The 25,881-nt window shown below is 37.0% G+C and overlaps 1 protein-coding gene across 4 annotated transcripts in view; it reads right to left on the bottom strand.

Moving 5' to 3' along the window:
- Positions 1-25,881, bottom strand: part of DGKH (diacylglycerol kinase eta) — a 156,134-nt gene that overhangs the window by 67,240 nt on the left and 63,013 nt on the right. For all 4 annotated transcript variants that reach the window (XM_086881204.1, XM_086881205.1, XM_086881206.1 and 1 more), the window contains 2 exons: positions 6,373-6,483; positions 4,084-4,164 (listed from right to left, as the gene is read on the bottom strand). In XM_086881204.1, the coding sequence (XP_086737330.1) occupies positions 4,084-4,164; positions 6,373-6,483 (192 nt within the window). The remainder of the gene's footprint in view (positions 1-4,083; positions 4,165-6,372; positions 6,484-25,881) is intronic.

Genomic DNA, 25,881 nt, shown 5'->3' with positions numbered 1-25,881 from the left:
ATCAGTGTTATTAGCTGGAACATAAAGTCTCCTTTCCAGCCAGTTTCTAATTACTAAAAATCGCAGTAGGCTTTCCAGGATAGCAGATCTGCCCACTGCAGCTTCCTCCCCCTCAAGACAGCAACTTTCGGAAGATGCATACTCAACAAAAAGCACTTGATTCAGCATCTGATTCAGAAAGCTGAAAGCAAGGGCCTACATTTTAGGTGCCCTGGATGACAAAGCTGCTATTGTAGCTAGGGGAGAATTAGTTAATAAATCATTGGAGTCTAAACTGAACTGAGCAATTACAGAAATGTGCTTTAAAGACCTAATAATTTTCTTTTAGATACCTAAATTTAGGGGCCTATAAACCCATCAAGTCCCATACAGAAGTTAGGGCAAGCTGAATCCCCATCCTTAGTATACATATATAGTATGTTAACTCTCATATTCCTGGAGGGGACCTTCCAGAATGACACAGAAATTATTTCCTCTGTTACTCTTAGATGCAATCAGATAAAACCAGCTATACTAAGTAGTGCCTTGAAACCAGTATTTTACCATGTTATTATTACTTTCCATTACATTTACCATCAAAAAACCCACAAATGAATTAAAAGTTTTGTTTGAAACTTTGGTTGGATTAAAATACATGTGCTGCCACATAAAACCTGTGCATTTAACATGAGACTCTAGCATAGATTAATAGTATTTTATTAGCATTTTATACAACCATGTGGCTCAACTACTGAGGGGCAGCATGCTTAACATTTACAGATTCTTTTCCTCAGCAATGTGCATCAGTTCTTCAGCATCAAAAGCAAGGCAGAGGTAAAAACTTAAGCCCAAAGTTCACCTAAGATAATTTCCTTTTAAATCACAATCCACAGTCACCTTTGCTGCCTCGAGGAACTTCATTATCTGAATATACATGTTCAAGAATCCTTTTAGGATTTAAAAAGCCCATTCCTTATACCTGTTAGGACAAAAGCACACCACCACTGCTCTACAAGCCCACACTTGCACACCAGACAGCACTCTTCAGCCTCATTTGGTCTTGAGTCTCATTTTGAGAACAATAAAGAGGATTTTTCTAAATGCACTCGAGATATCAACAAGCCAAATTCCATCCCTGCAAACCAAAATGCACAAGGAATTACAGCTCTCAGCGGAATTGGTCACTACCCTATCTGCTTCTGTGCAATAAGGGTGGGAGACTGATTCATCCCAGGAGCCTCCCCAAAGAGGTAACACGCTGAGCAACTACACTTCTCTGGCTGTGCTGAGACAACATAAACCACCCTCCAAGGCAGAAGCAAAGTTCTGGGGAGAAACATGTTCTGCAGAGTACCCAATATGATTATGAGGACTCAGCACTCACCCGTGCCACTGAACTGGGCATGGGCTGAGCAAAATCCCCCTGAGTTCCTGATGCGGCTGATGGAGAGGGTGATGAAAATCTCTCATGGGCTGAATTGGCTGCTTGAACCTCTTCTCTCTCTTCCCATAGACTTGGGACAACGGTACCTAACAAGGCAGTGGGAAGAATCCAGCCTTGAGTGTCTTATGTAAAGGCTCTGAAGTCAAGGGACACCTTTCCTTCCACGTTACTGATTAACCTTGAGGTAAGGATGCTCAGAACTACAAAACACTCATAAATTCTTAAAAGGCAAGGTTGTGCACTAGAAACTAATTGCTGAAAGTGAGTTGATCATTCACTGAAAGGTAATATCATCAGCAATAAGGAAAAAAATTAAACAAATGAGCAGATTTAAGTTTATCGGCTCTGCATTTTAATTAGCAGCTATTATGTACCTCAACTTCCCCTTTAACCTCAACTTATTTGCAGAAAGATAGAAAAAGTAATTCTGGTGAACAAGCAGTGGTATTTAGTTACATAAAATATTCTGCAAGCTTGTGCATTAGAAATAAACGCAACCTTAAATCTGTGTGTTATGACTAATTTTAGGACTTGATTTTTATCCAGAAAAAGAACATGGAAAAACTTGACACACACACCTCTGCCTTCAAAAGGACAAACTAAAAATGGCAAAAGAAGGCAAAACAGTAACTTCTACAAGCTGGGGGTGAGAAATTGAGGGGAGAGGGTGGGATTTAAGTGAAATGATAAAATCATTTTTAAACAAAAAGTTAAGATTTTTTTTTTTAATATATATAAAATTTTAAAGGTGTGTTTTCCTGGAAAAATAGTAATTTGGTGCATATTCCATCTACGTCAATTTATGTTAAAAATATTATCTACTGGGACAAAGGAAAAAGAGGAGTACATTAATTAGACAAGGCTAAAGTTAAGGATTTAATTTTTGCTTTTTTTTTAACAAAGAGAATACTAACAGATCACTTAGAACATAAATAAAAAGACGCATAATTTTAAGAAAGGCAGAAATATCTTTATAAGATGGAAGAAAATAAAAGGCAAAAAGAAAAGTTTATTTTTATTTATAAGGAGTATTTCTGGAGAGCTAACCACTCACTCCACCCCCAACCCCCAAGTCCAACCCAGTGCAGGCGAGGTCAGAGATGTCTCACTTCACAGAGCTGTGTTGCTGGGAGACTGGGTCAGGCAAACACAAAGAAAGAAGACAGAAGATTAAGCAAGATGACGACTATTACCATATTTCACAGTCAAATCAGATGACTCTTCAATCCAGGAGAGCTTTACATGCAAATAATTTTTCAAAATGAATTTGAAGACATCTCAGAGAAAACAATGTTTGCCCTAAAGTACCCAGGACATGAAAATAAACAGTGTCTCTGAAGCTGTTAAAGCTGCAGACAGAGATTTCTTTTTTCACTACTGTCTTCCCCAGAATTCTTGATACTAGAAGCAAATTATGCTTTCAACGAAGGATGAGATGCTGAAAGGACATAAAGGATTACAAAGGATACCGAAACACCAGGTATTGAACAAGGAGGGGGAAAAAAAGAAAGAAAAAAAGAAAAAGCCCAAGCATCCCACTTTTCTGAAGAAGCAGAACTTCTAGGCAACAGAAAGAACTTTTCCAAAAGACAGGCTAGTACCTTACCCAGCCACCACCTCATCTGAGACCTTCCGCCAAAGTGTTTTTTTTAATTGCATTCTCAGTCAGTAAAGCAGCTCAGATTGACACAACACACTGGGCTGTAAAGGCCAACATAAGCACGTCTTTGAAGTGCTTCAGCAGCTGCCTGGGAGGTACCACAGCAAGGAAAAACTATTAAACTCTCATGCGGCTTGCATTTTGACTGCTTTGGAGAAGGAAAACCAAGATTAGTAATATGGAACAATATGGATCGCCTGGGGAATTAAAAACATCAGAAAAATGAAAAATCAATGTTTTAATAGAGAATAAAGGGACATGCAGGTTAAGGAAAATGATGCCATTATAGTCAGTGGGACATCTCAAGATGTTCTTCAAAAGGACAACTTCACCAATGGTATTCCTGGTAATTAGCTCATGTTTGAATTTTTTTTCCCAGAGGCTAAGACTCAGCAGAGGAAATGTGTCAGACATTATCACTTAGTTCTAACAGACAGCTGAACAATAAATGAAAGATCATTTGTGTAATAAACACCTGTGAACTTGCAGAAATGATTTATGAACACCCTATGTTTCTTACAGCAGTATCGGAATCGAGGTGGGACTGCTTTTCCAAGTGACTTGGAAACATATATGGGTATGACTGGCAGTGAGAAAAATGAAATACATTTCAATATGGGAAGAAACCAAAAATGCTGTTATAAGAAAATTAAAACAAAAACACAATTACATTTGTTTTAATTCAGCATGTCACCCCAAAGAAAAACTACAGCACAAATTCAAGCTGTACTAGCAAGTACTAAGTACTAATACTGAATTTTGTTGTATTTTTAAGGCCTTCTATCATCATCTTTTGAAGCAACTCTCATCTGACATTTCTGCTCATTGAAATAAAATTTTCTATAGCTGACACGGTATTGTCCTCATACATTAAACCATTTCCAAAAAAAAAAGACATTTTCTTTCCAAACAGAGGAAAATAAGCAATTGAGAGGATTCTTGATTTTCTTAGTAGCAGTCTATCCACAGACTTCAAAAACAGTATTAGGTTGTTCCATACCGTGAAGCTGTTGTTGACATTTTTTGTGCTTGATTCAGCTACACTGGCATCTGACAGGTCAACTTCATCAAATATTAGAGACTGTGAAGGGAAAAGAAGATAGAAGCATTAAATTGAGTCTGAGTCCACTTTCAGGTATGCTTACAAAATGTGCTTTAATTTCATTGCGTCTGTTCCGAATAGGAAATAAAAATAGAAAATAAAAGTAGTGAAAAAATAGAACATACTGATGATGGGATAAAATTTCTTAACTGGCCCCTAAACATCGTCCTACTTGCTATTCTAAGCAGTACATGAGAGCATAAAAGAAAGGGCTCAATAATTGCATTGCTTTAAAATCTCTTTTAAAGGAAGAGGGTCTTCTTACATAGATAAAGCTTTAGAGTGTCTACTGTGTAGCACAAATGTGGTGTCAGAGGAAAGAGATTCACACACAATAATATGTATATTAATTATTTAGCATTAGGATGGAACTCTGAAGTCATGTAGGAAGCTACGATATAGTATCCATATGAGAAAATGTATCTCAAAGGGCTGAAGAGATCCCCTCAACTCCTTTGTCTGGTGTTCAAACAAGAGAAATATGTCTACTCTAAACACTCTAGCCTCTGGCAAAGGATCAGTTTGGTTCTGTTATGCTCATGATGGGTTTTGTAACACAGAAAAATGGTTCAACAAAAATGCCTATGTTGTTAGTTTTAGTTTTTCCTCTTCCATGCCACAGGGAGGAGAATCCATATAGGGGGAGCGTCATCAGTATGTCTGGATTCAATATCAGAGTATTGGCACAATCGCCTACTCATAACACCCTTTGATATCTTTATCATAGAATCACAGAATGGTTTTAGTTGGAAGGAACCTTTAGGATCTACCTCCAAATCCCCTGCCATGGTCCAGGCTGCTCAAAGCCTCATCCAGTCTGGCCTTGAACATTTCCAGGGATGTGGCATCCACACCTTCTCTGAGTAGCATGTGCATGTGCCAGTATCTCACCATCCTCACAGTAAAGAGTATCTTCCTACTCAATATCCAATCTCCTCTTTCAGTTTAAAGTCATTCCCCCTTGTCCCGTGGCCATATGTCCTTGTAAAAAGCCCCTCTTCAGCCCCCTTGCACCCCGTCTAGGTACTAGAAGGCTGCTATAAGGTCTCAGATCTCTGTCTTCATAAGACAGGTGTTTCAGCCCCCTGCTCATCTTTGTGTCCTCCTCTGGCCATGCTATAACCATGGCAGTGCCATGGTTAGCCCAAGATAGCAAGGGCAAAGGCCTCCTGGAGTGAGACCAACAGAGACCCAAAACATCCCATATTCCTTATCTAACAAAGCAGGCTCACATTTTTAGAAATCTCAGCATCATACTGCGATTTGAGGTTTCCCCTCTCAGAGCTCTTATCTGCCCTGCTTATCCTTTGCATAAACTGCTCGTGGTCGCACCAAGTGCAGAGAGGCTTGGCAGCAGAGGTGCTGCAGTGCTGAGCTCTCTGGAGCAATGGTGCTCTCCTTGATTCATTACAGCCACACAACTGTGCACCATGCAGCTACAGCCCTACATCCCTCACAAAGAGTGATCTCTCTGCCTTTACTGAGTTTTATTGAGAAAACAAGGCTGTAGAAGACGATGGAGACCTGAAGCACCTCACCTACAGCTCCCATAAGATGCTGCAACCCCACAGGGTAAAGGAGAGCAACACCCACAGCTATGAAACAGCACAATCTGAGTCAGCCAAAATGCTCTTGGCCCCAGCCTTGGGAGGGAGGGAGGAAGGAAATGCCTTTCTAAGAGAAGATAAGTATTCCTCTCTGCCCACCCCCAATTCTCCCACCAAAAAAATTCAATAGATGGGAAACAGCTTTTTCCCTTATATATCAGTTTTGGCAGAAAATCAGCCTATCTTGATTTCACATAACTATTTCTATGTGCATCAGAGCAGAACAGTTTTAATAGAATGTAACCTTAGTGATAACTTCTAAGCAGTATCCAGTCTGGGTTTTTTTGACTGTCTGAGAGCCACCAAAAACCCTACAACTCCTTAAAATGACTTTATTATTTGTCTGAATAGGCAAAAAGGTTAAAATAACTGACACTTCATTTAAAAAAATCAAGATAAATTACAAATCTTCCTTAAAGTTAACACATTATACCCTATATACAGCAATTTTTACATAAAAAAACAGTGAAAACCCCATTATTATTATTACTATTATTTAACTTATTAAATTTATTAAACTTATAAACCTAAACAAAACTAAAGCCACAAGTAAATGGCGTTAGACATAGCACAGAATTACCTTTGAATCCTTAGCATAGTAAAGAGTACGACCTCGAAGTTTGAAATAACGCTTTTTCCACCTCTGAAAAGAGCTGGTTTGCTTCAGTAGTAATCCTTCTTTTATACTTGTCTGAAAAATATTAAAATACAGAAACCAAGGTAAATAGAAACGCGTAGAAACAGCTGCACATATGAAGTTACGCTTTCTAAAATTTATGTTGCACCTCATATAACTGTGAATTTAAACTTTATTTATTCACATTAAATAGAGATGTGTATAATAAATAATTATTTGGACCACCAGATTTTGCATTGCTACTTTTTAAACAATGACCATGTTTGCAAAATGCTAATTTAACATGTAAACTGAAAAGGCAGTCAAAAGGTATATAATTATTCTGAAGATATACACTAAATAATTCAATGGTCTGGATAGCTGCAAAGCCACAAATATTAAAATGAGCAACAACTGATGGTAGCACAACTTGAGAAAAAAATACTAAAACCATCAACAGAAGGTAATTTCCAGTTCAAAAAACTGATTATGTTGAGGAGAAAAACAATTTCCACACAGATACTAATTCAACAGGGTACTTAAATGTGTCTGATTCAAGCACAAGAATTACTTTAAAATAGAGGGGAAAATCCATTTTGATGCAAGTCATGCAAGACTTTGACTGTGCTGCTGAACTGAAGCCTTCACCATGAAATCAGCTAACCATTAGAGATAATTATTATCTGGAAAGTGTGAGAACAGTAACAGCTAGGGATATTTTTAAGCAAAAAATGACTCGCTGATCCAAACCTCTCCATTGGATACTGAATGCTGTCTATATAAAGCCCATTTCTTGAAATAGGTAAGAGACAAATTAGTATATTTAAAAGGTGTATTCTGTTTGCATCAGTGTGTGTGGGATTCATCTGATTACAGAAATTCTCTTAATCAGACAAAACAAAATGAACACAGCATACTAATTGCATGAGTCTCAAGTTTTCTTCAGTGCTGAAGCACACAAGAGGTATGAGAAAAAGTGAGTATGTTTGGATATTATATTGCTAAATTACTATTTCCAGAATATTTCCAATTTGTAATGTAATAATGTGATAAGAGACACAATACAATTTCTAGACAATGTGGGAAAAACAGCATTTGAAGTTATTCTAGAGCTTCTGGAAACTTAACCAAGACCTGACCTAAAGTTCATAAACACCATCTATTATCAGACATGAAATTCTCCTGAACTTTAATGCAAGTAATAAAAACACAGAAAAAGCACTTTACTGTTCCTACCATTTCCTTGAAATGAGAAACACTGCTGTTATGCACAGAGATTGCACCCCTCATTTAGACAGTCCTAAAGTCACAAACCAAAAATGCGGTCCAACGATCCCAAAGCAATTGAATTAATGGTCTCAAAAAAGCAACCCTCTCCAATCAAACATTGTTAGATGAGAATTTAGATTTGACACAGTTAGCTTCACATGCCAACAGCCTGGACCAGTGAGTGGATTCAGTCTCAGCGCTCGTGCTCTAGCCAAGGGGTAGCAATTCCCAGTGGAAAGGGTCTGCTCATCACACACCATTTGAAGGCACTTTGCAATTTTCTGATAAGACCCCAAGATAAGTTAGTTTTCCATGATATAGACAGACTTAATCAGCAAGTACATGCACTTCTTCAAAGCTATCTGTTGCAGCCACGCAGCACCCGTGCTTCATATCACACTCTGAGATTTTGGAAGCTCATCACAAGGATGGGAGTCCTGACTTACTTGGAAAATTGGAAGGAAATCCACACTCCTTAAAATGCACTAAGTATACTAGGAGACACAGAACATATATTATGCTTAATACTTTTGGCAATTTTAAGCTCTGTTTAAAAAAACATAAAGGTCCCTAAATCTTGAAGTGTTAATCACTAAAGAAGTGTTTAGTTCTCTTTCTTGTCATTTTTATGCCTACAAAACCATTGTCTCCTGTTTCTATTCAATCCTTAAACAGCAGTATCCTTAATATCAAACCAATACCTTCAAAATTAAATCTGTTTTACAAGTTAGTCATTTGAAATTACCTTCCTAAAGCTGGCTGTAAAAATCTTGCAGGCTCTGCAGAATTTATTTTTGCATCAACATTTTCAAAAAATCTGGTAAACATTTGCCCAAGAAGTAGAAGCACTTAATGAAGCATACACATGAAATTTACATTTTACCACAAATGACTATATTGGGCTGAGACCTTGACCATCTCAAATAGAAAAATCCATGGCTGCAGGCACCAAAACTGATCACAAAGCTTTAGCCCAATATCCTTAATTAACTTTATTTAGACCTAAAATGTTTAAAATTCCATCTGACAACTGAATCACTATGTAATCTGCTAATTATCAATGCTTTCCTGAGTCTATACCAAGTTACATCATTTCCTGTAATTTGAGACTGGAAGGAACCTCTCAGGTCTTGAATTTGGGTCCTCATTATTGCCTACACACTGGTGATGTTAAGTTTTTCAAAAGCAATGATCAGTCTATAACTACACCTTAAGAAAGTAGCTCTTTTTCTCCCCACGGCAATTAAGACAGTGCTCCAAGATCTCACTGTTCTGAGAAGCCTTTTTATAATTAATCTCAGCTGGACATGAAATCTGAAGCATAAGCAATAATCACTCCAATTATATTAATTCATTTCCTACTGTAATTTAAGAGAAAGAAGAAGTACAGGTCCCACAATCCCACACTACTTCTCACTTTTACAGAACCACCTCTCATCAGCTTGCCAAAACCTCTGAACTTCCCCATCCTGCATCTCGTATCATCTAGTGATAGTGTCCCTCCAGAAGTATGGGACTATTAGACAAGAATGGAATAGAATCCCTAATAATCTTTAGTATTTTAGCCATTAGTAAAGAAAGCGATTGACAACATTACAATCACATCACAGTGTTCCACTTCCATTTTCCAGAAATATAATTATAAAAAACACAGCCATTTTTCATAAAATTAAGGAGTACATATGTGTTCAATTATCCAAGAATGTCAAATGCAACTCTTCATCTCCAAAATCTCAATGACAAAAAAAAAAATTGATTTGTGGGTATTCGGGTCACTACAAATGAGAAACATCCTCTTTTGTATAAGTAGATTTAAAAATATCCAGTATATAACACCTGAAAAGTCAAACTAACAGTTTTTATTTCAAAGGAAACCAACCACATTTCCTTACTTCTAATTCATTCACTTTGTAAAGCCCCACATTTCTGCATAGGTAAATTTTTTACTTCTGCTGCTGCCAGAAGGACAGAAAGAAAGGAGAAAATATTCTAAATTTAGAAAATAATAAACTAATTGTAAACCCACTATTGGCAACTACAAACTAAAACATTAAATTATTAAAGATAAAAGTCTACCCTCTACTTCTTTTCATGTAAGTAAGTGGACATGCTGCTCAAAATGTATGAAGAGGAGAGTGAATAAAAGAACATGAGGAAATTTCTGAAAGTGAGAAGGATGAAAATGAGAATAGGAAAGGCCATAAAACAGGGTAGTCAAATGAAAATAGGAAATTAATAGCATAAAGAATTTTAAGATAACCTTGCAACAGATGCTCATGCTGAGACTAAAATGTTCATAAAACTTTGAAAGATGAAACACAGCTAGCAGGTTGGCAGGATCATTTTCCAACAGAAGTGTGAAAAGGGTACTCAAGCATAAGAAGGACACAGGAGAAAGAAACTCATCAAATCCTCAGCATCTGTCTTTACCAATGAAGATGATGAGATGGGATCTCACACAGCATGTTCTCCACAACATCAGAACAGCTGTATCAACACGGAGGGCATATACAGGAAGTACTAGACCAGGCAAATCACTAAATCATGTGGGCCAGGTGGTACTGACCTGGGAGCCTTGAAGGTCCCAAAATATACTGATACTAACAAAATACACTGCTACTAGCATCCACTTGTGGTAGGACAGTAGAGTCCATACAAAAGAATATTGCTGATCCCATACATATTCAACTGGAAAAAAGTCAACAAAGCTTTTGTAAAGGAGAATACCGCCCTGCTACCTACCATGTGTTCAGGAGCTGTAGAGGAAAGCAAGTAGATAAATTAAGACCCTGTAGACCAGGATTTTCAGAAAGCCTTTGACAAGGCTTCCCACCAAAGAATACTGAAGAAATATTATTAGAACTAAATTGGGAAAAGGGGCATGTTGTGAACTAAAAGATGTTTCAAGGAAAAATCTAAACCTCGTTAAAATTCTCACATCAACTTTGAATAAAGAAGAGATTTGTGAGTCACAGTTCATAGTTCTCTAAGCTCACACAGCCAGAAATGCCATACAATTTTGCCTATCACTTATAGAAAAGCAACAAACCAAAGACAATATAATTTTGCTGCTTTATAACACTGTTGTGGAGAGTATCAGACAGTTCTGCTCTCTCTAACTCAAGAAATGGAGTTAAGAGAAGGTACAGAGAAGGGCAGCACAAATGATTCACAGAACAGTAGCTGCCTCACAACAAGAGAGAAGAGCACAAGACCAAGGGGGAGATATGAATAATGTTTAAAAAAGCATTCAGGAAAAGTAAGGTGACTGCAGAACTATAACTCACCGAAGCCCACAACATTACTACAAGGAGGAATGTGATAAAACTATATTGAGATCAGTTTAACAAAGATAAAAACAGCACATTTTTACATAGCAGGTAGTGATTTTATAAAGCTTGCTGTCACAAGAGATTGTGCAGGCAGACAGCATCAGCAAGCGTAGAAAAAAGAATAGACAAATTCAAGAACAGTGTAGCTGTGTGTGGTCCCTTGAATTTGCCATGAGGAACTACCATGGGAGTGGATGGCCACCAGACTCGCATGATGCTCCTGAACAGCCTTTTCTATTCCACTGCTGAAAGTGAATCACTGTGCAACCAAGCAAAAAAATTCACAGGTTGAATTTCTCCTGCTATGTAGACAGCATCTCTTTTACTTTCAAGTCTGATGTTTGTATTTGTAAGTGGGCCTAGGTCCACTTACGTTACGTATTTGCGTTCTTGACAGACCAGGCGATTAAAGAAAAGAAGATAAAGAAAGAGAGAGAGAGAAAGAGAGAGAGAGAGAGAGATCATATGATGAAACTCTTTGATATTAACTCTCTCCTGTAATGCTTCCTATCCCTGTGACTTTGCTGTGTATGGAAATCAAACAAACCCTCTTCAGTACTGGAATATTTTCACCATCTGCACAGGTATGACTTTAGGCAGACAGTGCCTTCATTACTTTACAAGGTAAAATCTCACAGCTCATATTAACTCAGAACCCCTTAAAATATTCAATGTGTTCAGTGGATTGAAAATTATTTTTATTATTAAAAATGTGACAATCAAACACTTGATTTATATTAAAATTATGACTCGGGAACTCCAAGCCTGTGATTTTCTTGACAATCTCTGTATAGCAACTTCCATTACTGTCACTTAGGCTGACAGATTTTTCATTAGTTATGTCAAAATAAAAATAGATTTTATCTACCAAGAATAAAGACTTCAGCAGCAGCTTACTTTTTGTAAGGTTACATTTTTATTGAAGATTCCTGTTCACAGTGAAGGGAGCCTAACATTTGAAAATTAAAACCAAACAAAGAATCTATGAATTTATGCAGATAAAAATCATAAAAATAAATTTGAAAATTGGTATGTTGACTAAGTAACATTGTTTTAATATCAAGAAAATCTTAATAAAACAAGTACCACCAAGAACCAGTAGCTCAGTGGAACAAGTGGAGCTGCATCATGGGGTGCCTAAAGCACAACACTTGCCTCAAATGAGACGCCCCAGGCTGCTGCTGCTAACACATCCTCCAGATCCATCAGTGACAAAAATCACAGAATGCAAAATGCAGCAAGTTGCACGTGCTCAGTCTGTCACAGTTGATGACAGCTATCCCTGTCCTATTATGAAAAAAAAAGCCAGACCAGCTAGCTGTGAGAAAAGAGCTTTATAAAATCTAAGAATGAGAGCCAGCCACACACCTTACCAAAACACTAACTTGTGATTAAACACCACCATTTCTGTGTAATAATAAACACTATGTTTCTTCAAAGTTATTCTTATACTCCATATTTTGGGGTTATTTACGTGGATGGACTCTAGCCTAAGTAAAACTCTAATACAAATAAATGCAATTACACAGCCACACAGTGTCCTTCTTCCTCAATCTCATTTTCCCTTCATGATCCCTTCCAGCCTATGCTAAGGAAACAGATTTTTGCACTACTGTTGTTCAAATAAATAATAATTTATAAAAAGTTTTCAGCTTCCTCTAATTGGAACATATGGTAATGCAGTAAGACACGAAGTAAATATGAAATTACAGGGAAATTGGAATAATAAAAATATTTAATAGCAATGTGAAATGGAATTAGCAGACTGATTTAAAAATAGAGGTTGTAGCACATAACAAATATGAGAAAGATATTGCCATATTAGGATAAAACATTACACTTGGAATTAAAAAATAGACAAACAAATACCCTATTTTAGATATAAAATTGATACTAGATTGAGAATACAGAAGAAACTTTTTTCTGCAGTTCAAGTATCTCAACTCCTAATTTCCACTCATATGTAGTGTGCTGCTCTCACTCTCTGTTCTCATTAATCAGGGCATGAAACAGCTGAAACCCACTAAAAAAGTATAAAACACTTCATAGGACTGTGGCTTGGTGCCAAAGATTTAAGTTTTGGTGCTGTAACACAACTCGGCTAGCTTTGAGCAGTATTTCACTGCTACCATTTGGCGCTTCAGTAGTTGTTCCTTTAAAATTATTCATGCTCTGAGCAGAGAGATTTAAACCAAGTCTAACTGCTTTTGAGACAGAAGAATATAGATGGTACATATTTCAGGAATAATAATAAAAAAAACCCCTCAAAATAAAGAGTCAAAGCATTCAGCTTGAAAGATTTTTTTCCTTTAGCAGAAAAATCTAGAGTCTCTCTCAACTGCAGTGCCCAACACACTTGCCAATCAGTAAAGTATATGCAAAGTAAGTCCAAAAGAAACCATTTTTCCACTTCACACAGCAAGATACAGAAAAAAAAATCCCAACACACTTCCACAGAAAAATCTTTCTCTAGTTCTATCCATTGTTAATATGCAAATAACAGTTGATCAACTACTTGAGGAAATTACAGAAGCATCCTTTAATAAAAAAGCCTAAATACCACTACAAACTTCTAAATAATCCCTTCTTGAAAACAAACCCAAAGTTAAGCTTGTTACAACAAACCTTCTGTGTTTTAATTCTTGCAGTTTTCATTTTTGTCATTTTGGTAATCTATAAACAAATTCCAGTTATGCTGTCAGACTTCCCAGGAGCTACACTCAGTAGAGAGGAGCCTACACAGACCCACTAAGAACTTGCGGCTCTTCAGGGAAAGCTAGGAAACAACTCATCTCCTTGCAGGCTTTTTCCAGACCTCTATCTGACTTTTGCTGATCAAGTTAAGAAAGATAAAAAGCTTTTAGCAGCAGAAATTCCACAAAGCCAAGAAGAGCTGTAGAAGAGCTGTAGAAGAGAATACAGCTGTCCAGTTGGAAGGGACCAAGAGGCTTTATTTAGTCCAAAACATACAAATTTTAAAGATACAATTTCAGGAATTTCAGTACCATGCATATGTGGTTTTAATAAGTAAGTTCTTAGCATCTTTATCACTTCTTTGAAGAGATGAAAAATGAAACAATACCATCCTAACCTTCACACCTCAACCTTCCTATCAGTCATTGTTATATAGTGATAGGTCATTGCAGTTGGTGTCTTTCTCAATACAGAAGTCCACAAAGACAAGACACCAGTTTCACAGGTGTGAAACTTGTGATCTACGAAATCTTGTGATTTTGTGTGGGAAACTTGTAATTTTGTGCCTTGTGATCTATAAAATCCTGTTATGTCTAAAATAAGAAAAAGAGAAGTTTATTGACTAAATAGCCAAGCACTCCTGATTTTTTATAGTGTTTCTGATGACCACAGATACAGAGACCATATACATTAATCTAATTCAGTGGCTTCACTCCATTGGAAGCCTATATTGGCCCTAATTTTGGTTTACTCTATGGCAGATAAAATCCTGCATACATATTAATCATGTTTTGAGTTACATTTTCTAGTATTCTCCCAGTAACAGTCATAACACTCTACTTCTAGAATAGCTAACTCAACAAAACCTTTAATTCCATAATAACTCAAATGTAAGTCTCTCTCACTTACCTGTATATATGGAGACAAATACTAATGTACTTCCCACTATCAAAAAATTCATCCTAAAGTGAGAAAGCTGGAAATCTGAGTGATAACAGTAAAATTATACTAGTGAAATATGCCACAGGGGAAAAACTCATAATGTCAAGCAACAAGCACTTAGAAGGGCTAGTTTGTTGCAGATAGTGAAAAATTCTTTTGATTATCATCAAAAATATTTAGAGAATATAGAAACACAGGATAGCTACTCCAGAGATTGGAAATCTATTCCCAGTTTGACTGTAGATTTTATGTGTGACCTGCCTGAGGCAAATCAGTTATTGTGTCTTCTATGATCTTCACACTGAAAAAAATACCTTTATTCTTCCCCATGTGGGTCTTCTTGTGATTTCTGATGATAATGATAATAAAATGATGATACCATTTTATTAAGCATCTCACTAGGGGTGGCATTTTATTTTAGTCAAAAATGTTCATAGATGGCTTTTTTTAAATATAGGAACTTCAGATGTAATGAAAGTAAAACTATAAATTCATTAACAATTCCTGTTCTTACAGATGAGAATTATAGGAAAGAATGTTGAAAAACAAAGACTTGGAAACAAAGCTGCAGGACAAAAAACTGCATTTCAAGACATGACATAGCACAGAACTTTTTAATACTTGTACTCTATAACTAATTCTAGTACTGTACGTTCAGGTTCAATATATTTACAGTTAAGGGGCATAGTTGTTGCAGAATCACAGAATAGTAGAGGTTGGAAAGGATCTTTGGAGATCCATATAGTCCAGCCCACCTCACAAAGCAGACATCTGGAGCAGTCTGCCCAAGGATATCTATGTAGCTCCATACATATATCTGAGTATCTCCAAGGACAGAGGTTCCACAACTTTCCTGGGCAAATGTTCAACTTTTTTTAGCATTCAATCACCCTAAAAAGAGGGAGGGTTAAAAAAAAAAAGTAAAAAATATAGGGTTTTTTTCTTCTGTTTAAATGTTGCTGTTTCTGTACTTCAATCTGTGCCCATTGTCTCTTACCCTGTCACTGGGTACCACTGAGTCTGTTTTCCTTACACTCCTCAGATATTTGTATATATTCATATGATCCCCTTCAGCCTTCTCTTCTTCAGGATAAGCAGTCACAGATATCTCAGCCTCTTGTCATATCAAAGATGCTCCAGCCTCTTAATCATTGTTGTGGCCTGCCACTGGACTCTTTCCAGCATGTCCATGTTTGACTTGTGCTGGATAGTGCAGAACTGGGCACAGCACTCTGGGTGTGTCCTCACCAAGGATGAGTAGATCACCTCCCTTGACCTGCTGGCAATTCTGCCAAACACAGCCCAGCATCCTGTTGGTCTTCATTGTCCCATGACCCTCCTCTCCCACACTGCTTTCCAATCAGTCAGTCCCCAGCCTGTCTACTGCTACAGCGGGATAGGATTCTTCCTCCTCAAATGTAGGACACTGCCTTTGGTGAATTTCATGAGGTTTCTGCTGGCCATTCCTGCAGCCTAACCATCTCTGAATGGGTGCATAGCCATCTGGCACACCAGACATTTCTCCTCATTTTGTATTGTCCGTACACTCTGCAGATACACCCTCCATTATCGTCCAGGCTTTAATGGAGATGTTACACAGCACTGACTCCAGTAACAACCCCAGGAGTAAACCAGTAGTGACTGACCTCTAACTGGACTTTGTGTCACTAATCATCACACATTTTGCTCCATCACCTTCCAAGGAACAGAGATTAGCTGGTCTGTACTTCCCCAGATCTTCCTTCTTTTTCTTGAATATGAGTGACATTTGCTTTTTTCTAGTCCTCAGGAACCTGCCCTAGCAGCTACAGTCTCGGAAAAATAATGGAGAATGGCCTTGCAATGCCATCAAGCAGTTCCCTCAGCACTGAGATGTGTAGCCCAGAAGGACCAGTGGACTTGTGTTCATGCAGTTTAAGTGTTCCCACACTTGATGTTCCTTCACCTTCTACCACTTTCCAACTGGTCACGGGCACCTGGGATTGCAGAGGGCTGGTGTGAACAGTAATGACCAGGGTAAAGAAGCCATTGAGTATCTTGGCTTCTTTCATGTCTTCTATCACCTGGTCTCGTGCCTCATTCAGCAACAGCCATGAGTTTGCCCCACTCTTCCTCCTTCTACTGATGTACCTGTAGAAGACCTTCTTATTGGCCCTCGCATCCCTTATTCTGATTCTATTGCAGGTGGGCTTTGGCATTCCTAATCCCACCCCTACATGACAGTTTCTCTAAATTCCTTCTAGATCAATTGTCATTGTTTCCAGTTTTTGTATGCTTCCTTTTTATGTAAGGTTTATCGTAAGTGTCCTGTTCACCCATGCAGTACACTGTCTTTAACTTCTGTTAGTTCTAAATGTGAAAGCCCTTGCAGCAAAACTGCACCTTTTTTCTAGGATTGCTTTTCCTAGAATTCCTTACAAATACTACTGAGGAATCTACTCCTTGCACAATTTTTTCCCAATGCAGATTTTCTATGAAAATCTAGGAGTACTCGACAATGTCTGGAGGTCAAACTGGCACCAGAAATTCCAGTCCCAGTTACTGTATTTTAATTCTTTTGGAGTTATTAGATTTAGTAGGTAAATATTTTATAGCTTCGTATATTCTGGAGAAAATTAAAGTTTGTGATGGAATACTGAGTAAGTGCCAAGCAGATCTCAAGTTTACTTCCAGATCACTAACAGCCTTCTGTAACCAGAGACATTATGCTGTTAAATTCACTTGTTTATGCAGCTACATATAAACATTACACATGTACCTACTGAGCCATTATAAATTTATGAAACAGCTTATTACCTGTACTGATGAGTTTCAATATTTAAAGGGAGCTTATGAAAGAGGGACTTTTTACAAGGGTGTGTAGTGTCAGGACATGGCAGACAAGGGAGAATGGCTTGAAACTGAAACAGGATAAATTTAGATTAGATACAAGGAAGAAATTCTTTACTGTGAGGGTGCTGACACACTGGAACAGGTTGCTCAAAGAAGTTGTAGATTCCCCATCCCTGGCAGTGTTCAAGGCCAGGCTGGATGGGGCTCTGAGCAGCCTGGTCTAGTGGAAGGTGTCCCTGCTGATGGCAGGGGGGACAGAACCAGAAGATCTTTAAGGTCCCTTTGAACACACACAATTCTATCATTCCATGCAATAGGAATTGGATAACACAGAAGTGACACAGCTGAACACAGCATCTCATAAGCCTGCATTCATTGCTTCTGTAAAGATAATCTTCACGTGTTCAGTTTCCAATCACAGAATCTGTCGATAGAATAATGGGGGCTCTAAAATCTGAGTTTTCACATGATCTGTCATTACAAAAACGTCTCTCTTTTCTCTCTATTTGAACGAAGTCTTCAGCTGTCTTTGTCAGCTATCCTTGAACTATTCCCAGAAGATGTTTTGCTAAAGCCCTCAGTTACAGTGATTCTTTACAACTAAATGGATTCCTTTGTGTAAACTTTTCTTGTTGCACTTAAAAATCATAAAGTGCTTTGGCAGGACAATGATGCCGATGTAAAAAATCCATAAATTAACTCAAAGGCTGTTACTAACTCACAGTACTTTTTAATGACAAAGCACTCAACAGGACAATTGTTATGGCCTTTTACTTGATACACTCCAACTTTCCTTTGTTAAAATCACACTAACTTTTCAGCAGGAGAAAATAATATGAACACACAGCTGATTAAATGAGTAATAAGGTTGTTCTGCTTTTTGACCAAAGTAATTCACAATTAACCAATCAATGCTCAAACCAAATTTACATCTAGAAGTATTTTTTAAAAGAACAAAGATGGAAACTTGTTTTCCACAGAGGATGTATGTTATGGAAGTCTTCTGTCCTGTTATGTACTAAGACTAAGCTCCACATACAGCCCTAAAGGTAAACATGATTATGCTCTGAAGCTTCTCAAAGAAGTTTCTCACATCATCTTCAACAGCATTTATGAGTGAGAAGATCTACTTTTCTCTGGAAGCGCATCAAGTGTTCTATTTATTTTACTGTCCTTTCACATAAATGTGAAAAGCATGGAAAATATTTTTTAAAAATAGATATGGTTAATCAGATTTCCTCTGAGACTTCCTGATTATGTTTCTTTGGTATCTACTCTATCTGCTTAAAATAATTTTATCCTCATAATTGCTTACTTGTGTTTAATACAGGTACAATAAACTTCTGAGATCCGTTCCATTTCTAAGCATTAAGTACTTAAGGAACATCTGGAGTTGCAGTCTTTTCCCTGCAACAACTTTGGGAGATACACCCTAGAAAATCTTGCTGTCTCCCACGCTATGACAGTCATGGAAGGGAGGGTGCAGCCACTGTGGAGTGTTTCAGGTCAAGCAGCCAACAATAGTTCAGTCTGAGCTGAGACAATACCCTTAGATGCTGCAATGACCGATGCACAACATGCATGCCTTGGGACCAGTAATCTGAAGCAGAAAGGCAGGTCTCCTGAGCACTAAACCCACCAAAACTTCTGAGCCAGAGCATCCCATTATCTTTGCACTGGAGGCTGAGATACATTAGAACGTTCTCCACATGCAGAGAAAGTCATATAAAACCAGATAAAAATAATTTTAAATACATTAATTAGATCTAAGCTGTATGATAAAAATTTTAAAACTACAGGATGATCTTCACTCTCCTTTAAATTAGCCAGGCTTCAAAGACTAGGCTAGGTAATTGTGGTCTTATGCTATCTTAACTACAAGAAAAATAATTCTAGCTACTTTTTATAATGCTTTTCTTGCTAGAAAACCCCTTTAAGTGGAGTATTTTAAGAAAAAAAGACTAGTTGAAAATGTCCTTTGCACAGAAGTACTGTGAGTTTATTAATTGGTTTCAGACAGTAGACAGAGGTGCTGATCACAAAGACCTGGATGAAAGAGACATGACAACAAAGTCAGAGCATCCATATCAAGAGTCAATTTCTGAGTCAGCTCAGTAATCACCTGAACTTATCATTGCCGTGGTTTTAAAGCAGTAACTAAAAAAATTACTTATTTCTTGCTGTGAAATATGGATTAGAACAAGAGCAAAACAGGCTTAAAACTTAAAAGGAATAAAGAAAGTTTATTAACAAAACTACAAGAATAAAAACACCAGAATAAACTTCCAGAATACTCTTTTATCCCTCACTACCTGACCATTCCTTTGTACACGTGACAACATAGAGACAGAAAAACTTTAGAACTTTGGTGGTTAAAACAGTTCCAATTCTTGCTAGAGTCTTTTCATCAGCTTTTGTAGAGAAACAGAAGTCTTCTTCTGTTAATCTATGGAGTTTCTCACAAGAAAAACTATTTCTGCTATAGTTTTCTATTTCCCTGAAATAGAAATGTCAGCTGCCCGGAAATCCTGTCATCGGAGTTCACTCTTCCCGTTTCACATCACTCTGAGGTGTGTATGGGCCATGAGTCTAGGGATGCTATTTTAAGGATTATTATTTTAAGGATGAGTTATTCAAAGGCAAAAGTCTTCTTCATTTGTCTCTGTGAGCTTCACTAGAAAACAGTTTTCTCATTGCCTTCAAGGCCTCAAAACTTCACTCTGTTCCAGCACTTCACTGTATCACAATTACTCTCTCTTTTACTCAAAATCCACACTTTGAACACTCCATTCCTCCCAATATACTCTATCATGAATTAAAGGAGTCTTTTCAAACTACTATTGTCCATCTCCATAGCCTTAACAGAAAAATATTTCAGCTTATAAAGCATCTCCTTATTCTCTCCCCATCTAAAACTTAACTCTTTTCCTCACTGTTGCTGCTGCTGTGACTTGGAGCATCCTTTTGATGCCATTTATATTTGGATAAAAACTGGGCAGAATCTGGTCCACTCCATAAGGAATTATCACTCAAAAGAGCAGCTTTAAACAATTGAGATATGAAAAGGATTTATTAGAACACCCTGAGATGGAATATGCCATTTTACACTAAGGCCCAACTAAAGTTATATTACTATTTGAAAGCCAAAATAGCCATAGACAGTTAAATGGAGAGAGGAAGGTGGTGTGATGTGAGTGAAATGAGAAAGAAGATTCTTAAGGCAGAACTGGTGCAAAAGAAGGAAAAGGAATAAAAAGATTATTAAGTCAAACATCACCGATAATGATGGGAAAAGTCACAAGGGACAGATCAACAAGGGTCTCTTGCAGTGTGAGGCTACATCCTCCAATTTACAGCAGCCATTCAGATATGCTATGAATAACCACAAGCCATTCACATGAACAGCAGCAGTCATGAATAATCAATGATTGAGAAAAACTATATTTTGGAGTCTCTGCATGAATTTGTTATTGGATATATGGTGTCCCTGAAACCATACAATTCAGTTGAGCTGTTCAACTCACCTACCTAGAAACATTTTCATAAGAAAACAGGATCACTATTGAACCACAGCAATAATGTGCACTATCAAGAGTAGGGACATCTTTCTGGATAAGCAAGCCCCACTTCATATCAAACTAGATCATTCCTGTTCTGAGGATAGCTGGAAGCTGGTACTAAGGAGTTGTCTGAAGAAGTTCCATAAAAAAGTAAAAATACAACCAATTTTAAAATTCCATTAACATTCCCCTAGTATGAAAAATAAGAACCTATGAGCTGAGTCCAATTACAGGATACATGGACATATGAACAGTAAAACCTGGGGGGAAAAAATGAAAGAGTGGAAAGCACTGCTTATTTCAGAACAATTGTTGGATAATATTAATACAGACTTTTTTTTTCACACCTATTAAGAATGATTCATGTATTCTTATCTACAACTCAGGATTTGAGTAAGAAATTATGATCACCGACCACCTTTTTTTATTTAATGAAGATTGTAACAGGTTTTTGAAAATGACAGAAGAAAAATCCCCCTCCACAAACTGCCCTGGCATAGTACACAGTGCTAATTTCTACAAGAAAAATGCAGCAGATTCAGTCCAGATCTCAATGGTTGGCAAAGACTGTAATCCTAGAAAGTACTTTTACACTACTAGTGATGATGGAGATAGCATGGAAGTAGTACATAGGAAGCAACAAAATATCACCTTTCCATGGGACTCACATATAGGTGAGAATATACACTCACAATAACCTAATGAGTTCACTTACAGTGCAAGACACAAAGACAGCTCCACTACCAAAATTAGCCCCACTTGTAAGGAATTTTTGTAAGATTTAAATTAAGATATGATAGTGATGATTTGGACTTAAAAGGAACAACATTAACGTGCACAAAATCATTTAATATCTTTTATAAGTTCTAAAATAAATCATTATGAAGCAACAAATCACTGCAAAGCAAAAGTTTTCTGCAGTGTTTCAAAAAAATACATTATAATTATTTCAAAATTTATTATACATTGTGACAGCAAGAAATTACTAGGAAACAATGAACTTTCTGAGTACTCAGTTCATAATTCCACTCTTTTACATAGCAGAATGTCATGGACACTTCCAATGCATATATGTTTCTGCACATAAAAACTACTTTGAGAATAAGTACTGTGCCTAGCTTTAATAAAGAATAGGTAATACCAATGAAATCTCATGTCAATGTTGTTTGTATACATTCCAGTTTATGTTTTACAGCTTATTAAACTTACTTTAGAATATATGCCTGAAATTTCCAGGTGTTTTTTTCTCTAATGAAGCCATAAAAGTTGTTGGAAAAGGTAGTTCTAGCAACTTCCTAAGCAATATTTTGTCACACTATTATGTGAAAATGAGAACACATACTGAGTTTTGCAGTTTCCCAATACTCTCTATATAATGCCTTAAACAAATATTAAGGCAAAACACGAACACTGTGTCCCTCTAAAAATTATCCCTGCCTTTTAAGTTAAAACAATCAGCAAGAACTTTTATTTTTGTCATAAAAATTGTTCTATAGCCAATGACCACGCGGGGGTAGTAGTGTGATGCAATGTTCAAGAGCAGCCCAGCAGCACACAGCAGGGTAAGCACTCAGGCTGGGTGAAATAAGTGCATTTCTGCAAGAGGTTTTTGAGTCTTTATAGCATAAATACTTTAACTACAGAATGTATGTATGCATGGACAACCGCAGCATCAAAAATCTGAAATTTTTGAGACTCAGGAAAGAAGTGTTGTAAGTTAGCCTTTCATTCTACACAGGTTTTGTTGTAGAAAACCAGAACAGTCTCAAATTAATGTTTAGCGAGAACATAAATAGAAGAGCTTTGGCATTTATTTACTAAAAGCTGACATTTTCAGTTGCTAAATTACAGAAGTATAAAGATTTTTGCTCAGGCAAGTTGCTGAGTCATATGTGGTTAATAGCTTCTGTTCTTACACTTATTTTTGAATATTCTATACATGAAAGAGGATGCTCAGGCTTTACTGTTATTAAAAGACAAGTTAATTCCTATTTTTTTTTAGTGTAAAATATAGTCAATCTTTTTTTTCCCTTAGTTACATTAGCCTGTATCATAAATAACTCAAAAAAGTTGGTCTTGCGAAAGTCACTTGCATTTTTTAAGGTAAGTATATAAATATTTATTAGATTTGTATTGTACACAACATGATAGAGGAGAAAAAAGGTGAAAGTAGTTCCTTGCTGTATAAATAGCTCTAAGTATATAGAAGATACAACTCAGCTAAGCATTATAACAAACTGATTGTGCTGTATATTTGTTGTTACTCAGCTACATTGATTCACAGACTTTCTATTGTTTTACTCTCTAATATTCTATTTTTGATATATAATAGAACATATTGCAAATATGTATTATCTTTACACATACAGGGGTCCCAAATGCATTTCACAGCACTATTATAGAGTCAGAGCTTGCCAAGAGAATACAGCCAGGAAAAGAAAGGAGTCTTGAAGTTGCCAAGCCAAGATGAACTATAGCCCTTGTTCCTCTCCAACCATTTTTCCCCTCAGTGCTTTCGCAAGTAATATGTTAACAAGTCAAACTCCTGCCTTCCTACAATCTGTGAACAGTACTAAAACCAAAAGAAGTATTGTTAAGGGCTTGCCCAGACTTGAGAGTTGGTGCACATTACGGGAGTGTTTGACACAAAAGCGTAACAGCCAAGCAGTAACCCAATGTGCAGTCACTCTTACCCCCAAGCAAAAGCATCACATTCCTGTTTGCCTTAATCTCCAGCTAACAAATTTCTTTGCTGTCAGGATGATTCATTAAATCAACACTGAAAGAAATAAAAAAGCTCAGAATGGGGCAAGGTATCTCATGACAAAAAATGATGGAGCAGACAAGTGAGGATAGCAGCAGCAGTTACCAACAAAATTCAAGAGCACAAAACTTATTTGCCACATTAAGTCTCTGAAAAAGGAGAGGTTTTTAATCAGGAATTTCAACTGCCTGGTTAAATACAGTGTTATCTCACTTTTTCTGAATTATTTTAATAAAAAAATATTAATATTAAATAATATTATCACTTAGGAACTAATTTATTTAGTTAATACCCTCCCTTTAAGCCAGATGAGGCTGAGCAGTTTGTTCTGGCAAAAATAACCCAGTAACTAAAATGCCAGTGTTAAACATTATCAAAGGGGATTAGAAAAGATATTCATATTTTTAGTTTGTGTGTTTGCTAATTATTTTACAAAACAGTTGCTTTAGTTGTAAAATAAGGCAAAGAGACAATTCTTTCCCTTATAAACCTCTCCACAGTGCAGCACAGAAAGACATTGCAAAACAGTAATAAAAAAGGAAAATGCAGCTTAGAGAAACCAGAGAAATTCTTATTTTAAGAATAAGATTCAAAAAGTTCTTATAATTTTTTTAGGTAGTTCTGCCCTTTCATTTGCAACAGTGAAAGCTTGCAGGCAAAGGTGAGTGGAATAGCATATTTTTAGGCTGAGTTGCTGATATGTAGAATATTTCACTGACTTGCGTAAGGTCACAGTGAGTCAGCACCAACAGAAGAGTTGATCGAAATCCTAATCCCATTCTCAAACTACTGAATTGACTCACTTCCCACATCCAGTTACTCTGCTTGTATTTTATGCAATAACCCACTCAAATCATGAAGCTGCTTCTGTAAGTGGAATTTTTCATGTTACAGCCCACTCTTGTAAATCAACCAAGGAGACATTTCATTACTTTTTAATGAACTTCTGTGATCTCACTTCCCATGTCATATTGGATATCCTTGCTTAATGCTAGATAAATGAGTCAAATTGGGCATTCCTCATGACTGATATGAAATAGTTTTAATGCATCTTCTTAGGAATATATTTCTGCAGAAAAACCCTGATCACAAAATACATAAACTAAAACATAGATATCATTACATTATTACATATGATATTGTTCAGGAAACATCTGTTCTGGCTCAGGGGAAAAAAAAAATCATCTACCTGACTTTTTTCATACAAAATGACCATTTCAAATCCCAAAAGATCCCAATAAATGATGCCACAGATATGTTCATTTTCTCAACTTCAAGAGAGGTGTCTTGCAAAAAAAAAAAAAAAAGCACTTAAGAAGTTTGGAAAAAAAATAAATCTTAGCTTGAACCTGATCACTGAAAGCTCCAGTGTTCTCTGCTGAAAGTAGGGTTAGTGTGTCTTACTCTGCCTCCAACTTGTTGTTATAGACAACTCAGATCAAGAGACTACACAAATGCCAAGGGATTTCCTTCTACACTATATCTAAATATGTCGAACTTCATGCTTCAAATCTTACTGAGAGTGGTAAGAGTTGCCTCCCTGGGGTGTCATTAATGCAGAAAAGCCATCCCTGCACAGCAGAAGCTGTGCAGGTCTTAGGGCTGGGAGAAGGCAATTCTGTTTGGTTGGTAGATAACCAAGGATATGCCTAGCCAGATTAAGAAAGAACCCAAAACTTGACTCTTAAGGGAACCAGGGAGTCACATAGCCTTTTCTGGCATTGCTTTAAATGCAGACATTTGCCAGCCTTGCTCCAATTACAAAATTCTCTTTCATGTCTTCATTCACAAATGAACCAAATGGAAGGGACAAAATACTCAGTTGTTAATCTATCTAACTTCTGCATGTGGGAAGCAGTTGAATTTCTTATCTTTCTGTTGCAATTTCCTCATATCTCCCAAGGCTACAGCTGCATGGACTATCATTTGCAGTATGAGAAGTAGAAAAAATGTGAAATTCTACCTGGAAACTGTCACACAGAGGTTTCTTAAGCTGTATGTTACATCGCTAGAACAAAAATCAGAGGCATGATACAGCTGGTTATGCTAAGCACTCCGAGGACTGTGAAATGGTTAGTGT

Source organism: Cyanistes caeruleus, chromosome 3, assembly GCF_971803275.1.
Source record: "Cyanistes caeruleus chromosome 3, bCyaCae1.hap1.1, whole genome shotgun sequence".
NCBI lineage: Eukaryota > Metazoa > Chordata > Aves > Passeriformes > Paridae > Cyanistes > Cyanistes caeruleus.
This window is presented reverse-complemented; position numbering and strand designations above follow the sequence as displayed.